A 10,955-nucleotide genomic window follows, 5' to 3' on the forward strand; every position below is an offset into this window, starting at 1 on the left:
AGGGTTGTGTATTCCACCCTCACAAGGTATCAAGTGCGCCAGCCATCTTGGGCGCACAGCGTAGGATTACCCAGGGTGGAATAGTCTACCCGTAGAAGAGATGACACAAAATGGGGGTGATTTCAGAGTCCTACAGTTCAGAGTAGGGTTCCATCAAAACCACCAGGCCCATGTATTTTTGATCCCATCCACAAATGTACCATACGGGGCAGCCATGTTGGGCACACTTCGAAGGTTACACTGTGGGAGGTGAGCCATACAAGGGCCAAGTGCATATATGGGAAAACTGACACTTATATAGTAGTATGATGTACCCTGTATGCAATGGCAGGGTGTGCAATCAGTGGAGGTAAACATTACAGGAAAAGCACATGGTGGGGTGGAAGAGAGGGGGGGGGGGGGGGGGACAAACACGTGATTAGGTTTGATACACCTGCCACTTCCCCCGCCATAGTCCATAAACTCAGTGCATTATGTTTAGTTCCAGATATAGTTTAGCTTTCCACACATAGTATTAGATATTGCCTCGCACGTTATATCTGACCCCAAATATAGCTCTGTATATTATTATAATGAGATATTCATGGTACCATCTATGGCTCAGCACATTATACTTGGTATGCATGGTACCATCTGTGGCTCAGCACATTATACTTGGTATGCATGGTACCATCTATGGCTCAGCACATTATACTTGGTATGCATGGTACCATCTATGGCTCAGCACATTATACTTGGTATGCATGGTACCATCTATGGCTCAGCACATTATACTTGGTATGCATGGTACCATCTATGGATCAGCACATTATACTTGGTATGCATGGTACCATCTATGGCTCAGCACATTATGCTTGGCATACATGGATCCATCTATGGCTCGGCACATTATGCTTGGCATACATGGATCCAGCTATGGATCAGCACATTATACTTGGCATACATGGTACCAGATATAGCTCAACATATATAATTTACATCATGTAAGCTTTGAATATTATTATTAGCACCAGATATGGCTTGGCTCAGCTCATTGTGGTTCCTAACTTTTGGCGCTTGCTTTAAGATGTGGGATATATTTTCTGAGGCCCGCTCATACTGTAGATGCCTCCTGGATTCTCCCTAATAGGTAGTTTCTGAACCAGGAGATATATACAGTTACCTCCACTTCAGTGACCTTATAACAAGGAGGGACTGAAGGAAACTTGCAGGGACTTTACATATGGAAGGGGAGGGCTCAGCACAATGGCTGGTTTCGGAGAATTGGTCTATGTAATGTAGGTGGCAATGCATGGCATCTGAAACTGCACTGGGTCATTGATATAGCACCTACTATGTGGAGTGTCCCACCGTGACTTCTTACAAGGAACCATTTTGTCTTAAATCTGTCCGGACATGGTCAGCCAGTCGGGCGAATTCAGATCAAACTTTCCAGAGGTCTTTGCTTGCATGGTCCTGCAGTGACCGAGAAAGAATGGGGAGAGCGATTCAAAAATGCTCAGGTCGTAATAATTTTATTGAGGAAATTGTAGTCCTGTAATGAAGGCAGTCATTATGTTTGTGCTGTGATCAGCTGACGTTATAATTAGGGGCCGTGGGGCTTACTTGTGTGGCCAGATTGGATCTGCTTCAGGTCTGGATTATGGCGAGCAGGCTAAACATCTGGATTTTAAGGTGTGTCACCAGCATTAGGAACCACCTCATCCTCAGTCTCTCTGGCCAACAGAATTACTAATAACAGGAATATGGGCTAGGATATACAGTATATTGAGGTTATATGATACTTATTAGTTTGAAGAAGAAAAAAATAAGAGGTGTTTTCAGATTCCAGTAATATATCCTGTCAGAAGTCATTCTTGTAACGGTCGCCTATTGCAGCATAGGAAGCCATTTTGTTCGCTGTCGTCAGTGAGACAGTAAAGGGCTTTAGAAAAGTGCTTTGTTTAATTGTTTGCCTGTATATAAAAAGTATGCTTACATGACGAGCCAATCACAACTGAATTATTATTTTTTTGCTTTAGCCTTTTCCAAAATATGAAACTTTCAATTTATGTTTTTTCCTCTAGCTGAACATCTCTTTTCCTGAGGCGGAACTTGAGCGCACCTTTGAATATCCTTCGGAGAGCTCTCTGCTTGCAGAGTACGGGCCGTCAGAGGAGCCGGACACCTCATTCCCTTCACTCAGTCAGTCTGAGGATGACGAAGAAGAGGAAAGTGCTCTGTTGGAGGGCATACTGAGAAGGAAAGCTCTCATAGTCGGTGAGTGATCCCCTTAGCCCTAGGTTTTAGGCCATTCCTATTCGACTGCCCTGATCTTCGTTATATCCCTGTCCTTATATCTGGTTCCCTATCATATCCGGTACCATATGTGCCAGGTACAGTGTGCCCCAAAACTGTGTGTTACACATTCCGCAGGTAGTCCATGTACCTGTAAATGTGTCAGGACGTGACGTCACACAGAATGGAGTCCGGAACATCATCTCTTCTGTCCTTGTCTGTTATCCTCATTGCTTCTTACACCATTTGCGCTTTAATCTTACTCTCCCCTGACGTCACCCCTCTCTGTTTTTGTTTATAATTGCAGATGAGTCCTGCAAACGCTGAGGAGGAAACAAGGCGCATTTTGGGTACAAAGCATCAGACACCTTTGGATCCCTGGTATTTGGCCATTGGAACTAGCTATGTTTACCAGTGACAACCAGCTCGCCCAGACTAGTTTACCAGTGGCGCTCATAGCCGTCACCAACGCAGCTAAGGGGTGGAACGGATCTACAGATATATGGTTGCTTCTGCACTTGGACCAATGTCGCTAGTGGGACTAGTGATGGCTTTGGTACTGATTAAATAATTTAGTGTTCCAGTGGAACCAGCAACAGTTGCCATTAAGACTCATGAAACCCATCATGGTAGAACTCCATCTTGTTTGCTTAGGTTGACCTAATTGCTTATTTACTTGTGAATCTTATCAAGTCCTTTTCTTTTTTACAGTGGAACTAACACCAATGACCAGTCCCTGTAAAACATACACAGTGGTGAGACTAGTTTTAGCCATACATTGTTATTAAAAAAAAAAAAGAAATTGGTTCATAGTGACAGTATTTATACAAACTCGCACAATTCATTCAGCCTGGTGTCCAAGTTGGCACACTGGCTGAGTGTGATCTATCTCGTCACAAGCATGCCACTCAGTAGCCATGAGTAGTACTAGTTACTGCTGAAAACCACTAGTAAACCATTCATCTAAATTATATTATTTAGCATGCTCGTTACTATTGGCAATTAAATCACTTGCCATTTTCTAGTTACTTGGACCAAGCTTCTTGCCGCTAAACAAGCTGCCCGGTAATGTTTTTAATATTAGTGATAAATCAGGAATATTGCTTAGACAACTAGTTAGAGATACTTGTAGATTCCTACGTCATGCCCCGGTTAAAAAAGAAAAGAAAAATTTGGGTTGGTGATCATCAGAAAACAGCCGCTGAACGGTGAGGGAGACTTTGGCTCGGGATCATTACAGTTCCTGGTGAGGGCACACTGGTTTAAACTAATTCTGAATTGCTAGTTATTATTATTACCGGCAAGTATTTCTTTAAACTGCTTATGTCATTATTTTGAGGGGGGGTTTTATATATATTTTTAATATTTTTGTATTTTTCTAAAGGAACTGTTTATGAAGAAAAACAAATTGCTGTCCAGGCTTTAAGATACACTTGAGTGCCAATCCCTGTGTTCTGATTGGTTGCAGGGAAAACATGTCATACTGTACTACCGTGACCTTTGTCGCTCCAGCCACGTTGAATGTTTTGCTATATTTTGTACTCTGTTTATTTTTTGTTCTTTTTTTTACATTTTATTTTATTTTATACTCGTATTGGTGGAAAATGACATATGCGGTAGAGTAGTTATGGACCCACAGTCTACACGTAATGGAGACGGCAGTTTTGACGGACTAAATAGATGCTCACAAGGAAGCGGTCTAATGATTCATGAGGAACTTGTCACCTCACTGAGGCACGAAGCTCTTGAACTGAAATTGGCCACAAGATGGCTGTCGCCACAGTGTGTAGCTGACTGGCCCGTTTTAAACTTCAGGAAAGGGGGAAACTTTTTTCTGGGCTCACTGGACATCGTAATACTCCAGCAGAGGCAAGTCTGCTTTCATAATGCACTGTGTTTTGCACTTAATTTTGAATATTTTAATATATGTGTGTGTATGTTATCTCGTTTGTATTTCTTTGATGGAAATTAATCCAAATCGGGATAAGATGGAAGCAGCATCTCTTAAAATGTGCATGCTGTAAAATATAGCATTCAGAGTGACTGAAGCAACGTTTGTCTATGTGTTGATTACTCAGTATCACTATAGAGAGCAGCATGATCATTGGTGGGTAGGTTTTCGGAATCATCATATAGTGGGGCGTTGTCGGTGTGTAGGTTGTAATAGATGGTCATACTCCACAATGATATAGATTACAGCATGCCGTTTCTCCAGGTGTATCTTTGTATGTTTCTTTAATGAATGTAACTTGGCAGTATGTGGACAGCAGTGAAGCGTTCAAGGAGAACAGTGTTCGGTCTTGACCCAATTTTAATATCATGAATATATCCATAGACAGGATTTATCCCAAAGCTGAAAAAAAAAATATATATATATATATATATATCTATATATATATATATATATATATATATATTCCAGCATAACTAATATTTTAATTTAAACTTCTTATTGCATAACTTCCCTGCCTAGGCCGCATTGTCCATTGCTTGGATCCTGGTGGGAATAGTAGGATTGTGCCACTGTGAATTGTGTCATTGTGGTGCAGTGCCCTACTTCTCAGTGCCGCAAATTGTACCATGACGCGTTTCACCATGAATCCTGAAGATTAAGACCCTATTACGCTTGCTTTACTGGAGAAGTGGGTAGGATCCGAGAGGCTGGTCTACTATCCTGAGATGTTAGGGGGAGCTCCCTGAAATTCGGGAGTTTCACAGACATTCCAGGAGAGTAGCCACGCGTACATTTGTTCTTGAGTGATCTTCAGACTTCTTAACATTTTAAACTTCTCTAGGCTTGAGGATATGAACACCAACAACACTAGCGGTCACCAGGGACTGGACTCCAGGTGGTTTGTAGAAGGGAAACGTTTGATTAATTCCCCCGGAGTTCCCCTCTGTTTACACCACACATAAAGGGCTGTTTGACTGATACTTCCTCTTTAGAGAAGAAATCTGATCGCCTTAATTATGAGAGGGCTTTCATGGGGTTCTCCATGCAGAGCAGTAGATCACCATCAGCTGACCAGCTCAGAGCGGAGATTTTCTTTTGTAATGCTGGCCACGTGCACATACATCATTCTCACCTTTGTGAATAAGCAATTTATCTTCAATATGATTGCGCGGTCATACATTTGAGGCACAAAGACATTTCAGTTTCATCACTTTAAATACCATCATTTGTAATTTGATCTTAAGTCAAAACATTATCGATTGCTTTAAACTTTAATTGCTATACCGAACATCAGTTAGATAACCAATCCTTTCGGATTACATTTTTTGACCAAATCTGATAATACAGTACGTTTGCCGCCTACAGAGGACTGTGTTGTCACCTGCACGTGTTTATTCTTTAACAGGTCTATAAGGTAACAAATTATTGTAATGTGGGTGGCCAGCCTGCCTATACCATGGTTCCAGGTCTGATTGAGCATTGTGTAAACAATGCACACCTCTCATTGACTTGCTCCTGACGGCCCTGGGAAGGTTTTTGCAGGTCTGCAGACCCATATGTCTGTGTAGCTTCCAACATTGTTGAATGTACAATTTAGTGGAACCTAGCACTGTGACCTATAGAACATTACAGTTTGCTAGAGAGGAAGAGGAGGTGCATGGGAAATCGGGTCTGCAGACTCGTCCATTCATTTCCGTGCACAATGGGAGTACACAGATGAGCGGTGTGCATTGTCTATTTATACATTTTTACAGCTCAGAAATTGCCACTTGGGTCACAAATCTTGACTATGCTCCTATACTGATACTGGAGTGGTATCCATTCCTACGCATAATCCAAAAAAAAAACGGCTGCCATTTTGTTTTTGCATTGTTAATAAATCAGTATTCAAACTTGTGTGTGGTCTTTTTTCCTCATTGTAAAATGTAGAACTTAAACGGTCACAAGGGGATCACTAACAAGTAGAAAAGCACTGCACTATAAAATTCATTTTCTGTGTGCGTTCTTTACATCAATACATATTCTCTGAGCTAAGCTAATGTCTACTGATGAGAAGTATTAAAGAAAAAGCAAAAAAAAATACATTAAATACAATGATTTTAGTAAAATTGACTCGTGGACATTTTAGTGTCATAGTCCAGCCAGAGACAAATCTGTCATCTTTCCTTCCAGCAGTCAGGCAAAAAACTTTCCCTGGAATGTAATTATACTAAAATGTCAGCACATATGGCATAGGGTCATGAATAACATGCAGCTATATATGAATCCTACGTACTGGGATTCCCAAAAGGATTAGGCAGAATGGGTCTCTGGCTGCTCTGTTTTTATATAATATAAATAAAATCTGCGTTATGACCCTCTGCTGGTTATAACTGGTATTGTCATCAATATTTTGTATTCTATGGATTTTTCTTTTTGCGCTTACTAGACTCTTTTGGACATATATGTAAAGTTTGGGGAGTGCCAGGCACCTTGAATCCCCCCACACACAAAAACTGTTGAGATGATCTATGTGTTTTAAGGTGCTTTTGCTCCAGGCTGGATTAAGGTTTGTGGGCGCCCCAGGGCAACTAACTTGTTTGGACCCCTACCAATAAAATTGTCAATAGATATGCTGGCGATGTTTTTGAAAACTATAATATGTAAATACTCCAGCACCACAAACGTGTTGAACACACTGTAGTGACGCCAGTTCACATTATGCCACAGTGCCCCCCAAGATGATGATGCAACTATGTGTGTGGGACCCTGGCTGAATAGTAATCCTGCACTGTTCTGCGCTGATCAGCCAAAATCCTCTTACAAACATTCACGTTTGGGTGAAGCTCCCTCTGCCCCTTTTGGGGTCCGCTGATTGACATGGTGTCTAAGAAAATTGAAACAGTTGGGAGGTGTGTTTGTTTTTCCAATTTTGAAGTGTTCGACAAGAACACCCTGTAGCCAATCAGAGCATCATTATGCATAGAGCAGCGGTAAGTCTTTCAAGAGATAGGTGCCGATCTTGTAGAAGGCAGTGACCTATCCACTTGTGGGATGGTGAGGATATCGCTGCATGTAACATGAAGTGCCACAGCATCAGGGGGGAAAAAAGTAAATTTGGTGTACAGCTATGGCTAATGATCGGCATGCACAGTGGGAACAGGATGTGCCACCTGCAGCTAACGGCTCCCACTACAGGGGACATAGACCAGGGAGTCGGACTGTGGGAAATGCAGCCCGGATAAATTTAGGGGCAATATTACAAGTAAGAAACCTTGCTACATCTCATAGAGGCGCAAACAAAAATAAGTAATGATTTACATATCATAATACCTGAAAGTACGTGCAGGCGTCTGTTGTTCCATAGCAGGAGATTTATCAAAGCTTGGAGATAAAGTGGAGACAGATAAAGTGCGAACCAATGGGATGTAGTTAAAATGCCTCCAGACAGGATCCCGGCGGTTGAAATACCGAAGCCGGAATCACGAACGCTGGCACAATGCCGCCATCAAAATCTAGACATGCTCAGAATCTCAAAGTTTTTTTAGCGGGACGCACTTGCGTCCTGCCGTGGGGGGGGGGGGTAAGTTTAGGCATTAGTAGGGGGGTTAGGGTGCAGGGACGGGAAGGGGATAGTTAGGTACTTACAAAAGGAGGTTAGGGTTAGGTACCAAGCGGGAAGGGTTAGGTTTAGGCAGCGGGGATGGGAGGGTTAGGGTAGGGGGCTGTCTGGATTCTGATGGACAGGATGCCGCTGTTGCTATATCCTACCAAATCCGAACCAATCGGCTCCTGTCATTTATCATATGCAGCCTGTAAAATGATAGGAGCTGCTTGGTTGGTACTTTATCCCTCTCCAAGCTCAGATAAATCTCCCCCATAGCCTGGTGCTTACCTCAAAAAGCTCTTGATCTTTCATAGTTATATTCAGGGACTTTAAATGTACCCCAACCATTGTTAAGGGGGGTACACACTTGGAGATGTGTGCTGAGCGATCTAGCACAGACTGCACAGCACGATGTGTGCTGACGGGGGAGGGGGGGGGGGGGGACGCTCCCTTCACACAGCGGTGAAGTGAGCGATGTACTAGATTGTGCATGCAGGCCAATCTAGTACCGGTGAAAGCCCTGCACATCGCTATCGCTATGTGGCATACACACTGAGAGGTCCATCCTTAATTTCTAAGCAATCTAGTCAGATTGCTTAGAAATTAAGCAGGGTTCTCTCCGTGTGTACCCCCCTTTGTGTCCAATAGCTCTTTATTGCAAATCAAACTAATGTTTACATATTACTTAAAAACAGACCTACTCCACAATACATGGATGGATGTGTGCCTTGGGTGGGTTCCGTTGGTAATGTGTACCACTTAGGGTTAAAACAATTTGATGCTAGAGCAGACTAACCAAACCTGTTCTGGCTGGTCCCAGACTTGATCCACAACTTGCACAAGGACTTTAATTCTGCAACTTGATCTTAATCTTAACGGCTGCATAATTAGATCTTTTTCTGAGAGGGTGCGTGACAAATACAACTGCACATGTGGTAGGCTGTCTGTGCTCCCTGACATAGCGACGTGATCCCTGCATCTCCAGCTAACATATTATATATTAGCGGCACACCCAAGAAATGAAAAGGCTCCAGTCCACTTACCGTAAATATTATTAATATACGAGCACACACTGGTCGCTAATTAAGATATTGTGGCTGAGGACCTGATTCAGAGATTTACGTAAATTCAATATATAGTATAAAATAACGTTCCTGGTAGGCATCTGTTTATCTGGGATAATCTCGAGAACAGCTGGACTGATTTTGTTGTGACTTGCGCAATGCTATAGAGCATTTGTCGAGGAAGATTTAAGTGTGTGAAACATGAATCTTTTACAAAAGGGAGCTGAGCAGTGACGGTTTTAGTGAAGCAAGTCAGAGAAAAAAGTCCATCCGAGTGCTATCTTAGCTTACGCTGCCTAAGCCATTAAAGATATATCACGATGGCCTTTATTTTATGCTATGTAGAGATTGATACATATTATCCGGTTTCTCCCCAAAAAATGTATGTTTACCGATACAAAATTTGAGTTTTACACTTCCTATTTCAGTAATTCATTCACTTTCCTATTTTCAAAGTAACATAAATTCAGAATGTTTTTCTATATGTTTCAGCTAGAGTAAATAGGAACGGAAATCAAAATTTTAAGGCCCATCTGGCAGAGGATGGGGGAGGGGACAATCGGTGGCGTATGCGTGGCCAAGGCCAGTGAAGCTGAGTCCAGGGATGCAGCTACTGACTTCAGCATGAAAATAATATTTTAAACCTACCGGTAAATATTTTTCTCCTAGTCCGTAGAGGATGCTGGGGACTCCGTAAGGACCATGGGGTATAGACGGGCTCCGCAGGAGACATGGGCACCTAAAAGAACTTTCTAGTATGGTGTGCACTGGCTCCTCCCTCTATGCCCCTCCTCCAGACCTCAGTTAGAGATCTGTGCCCAGAGGAGATGGACAATACGAGGAAAGGATTTTGTTAATCTAAGGGCAAGATTCATACCAGCCCACACCAATCATACCATATAACCTGGAATACACATAACCAGTTAACAGTATGAACAAAACAACAGTATTGGTCCAAGACCGATTCTAACTGTAACATAACCCTTATGTAAGCAATAACTATATACAAGTCTTGCAGATTTTCCGCACTGGGACGGGCGCCCAGCATCCTCTACGGACTAGGAGAATAAGATTTACCGGTAGGTTTAAAATCTTTTCTCTAACGTCCTAGTGGATGCTGGGGACTCCGTAAGGACCATGGGGAATAGACGGGCTCCGCAGGAGACAGGGCACTTTAAGAAAGAATTAGGAATACTGGTGTGCACTGGCTCCTCCCTCTATGTCCCTCCTCCAGACCTCAGTTTGAATCTGTGCCCGGATGAGCTGGGTGCACTTTAGTGAGCTCTCCTGAGCTTGCTGAATAGAAAGTATTTTGTTAGGATTTCTTTATTTTCAGAGAGCTCTGCTGGCAACAGACTCTCTGCTACGTGGGACTAAGGGGAGAGAAGCAGCCCTACTCACTGTGGATAGGTCATGCTTATTAGGCTACTGGACACCATTAGCTCCAGAGGGATCGAACACAGGGACACACCCTTGGTCGTCCTATCCCAGAGCCGCGCCGCCGTCCCTCTCGCAGAGCCAGAAGCCGGCGTGAGAAGCAAGAAGACTTCAAAAGCGGCGGCAGAAGACTCCAGTCTTCACATGAGGTAGCGCACAGCACTGCAGCTGTGCGCCATTGCTCCCACATTAAACCCACACACTCCGGTCACTCTAGGGTGCAGGGCGCAGGGGGGGGGGGGCGCCCTGGGCAGCAATTAGAGACCTCTTGGCAAAGTGGGCATATATACAGTTGGGCACTGTATATATGCATGAGCCCCCGCCATTATTTTACACAAAATCGCGGGACAGAAGGCCGCCGCTGAGGGGGCGGGGCTTCTTCCTCAGTACTCACCAGCGCCATTTTCTCTCCACAGCTCCGCTGAGAGGAAGCTCCCCAGGCTCTCCCCTGCAGATTCACGGTAGAAAGAGGGTAAAAAGAGAGGGGGGGCACATAAATTTAGCGCAAAATCAGTATATACAGCAGCTACTGGGTAAACACTAAGTTACTGTGTAATTCCTGGGACATATAGCGCTGGGGTGTGTGCTGGCATATTCTCTCTCTGTCTCTCCAAAAGGCCTTGTGGGGGTTCTGTCC

The 10,955-nt window shown here is 43.4% G+C and overlaps 1 protein-coding gene across 1 annotated transcript in view; it reads left to right on the forward strand.

Moving 5' to 3' along the window:
- The window catches only part of PPP1R18 (protein phosphatase 1 regulatory subunit 18), a 30,574-nt gene extending 23,733 nt beyond the window's left edge, over positions 1-6,841 (forward strand). The window contains exons 3-4 of the mRNA XM_063938004.1: positions 2,067-2,259; positions 2,585-6,841. Coding sequence (XP_063794074.1) covers positions 2,067-2,259; positions 2,585-2,604 — 213 coding nt within the window. The 3' untranslated portion in view covers positions 2,605-6,841. The remainder of the gene's footprint in view (positions 1-2,066; positions 2,260-2,584) is intronic.
- The last annotated feature ends 4,114 nt before the right edge of the window (positions 6,842-10,955 follow it).

This window comes from Pseudophryne corroboree, chromosome 8, assembly GCF_028390025.1.
Source record: "Pseudophryne corroboree isolate aPseCor3 chromosome 8, aPseCor3.hap2, whole genome shotgun sequence".
In the NCBI taxonomy this organism is placed as follows: domain Eukaryota; kingdom Metazoa; phylum Chordata; class Amphibia; order Anura; family Myobatrachidae; genus Pseudophryne; species Pseudophryne corroboree.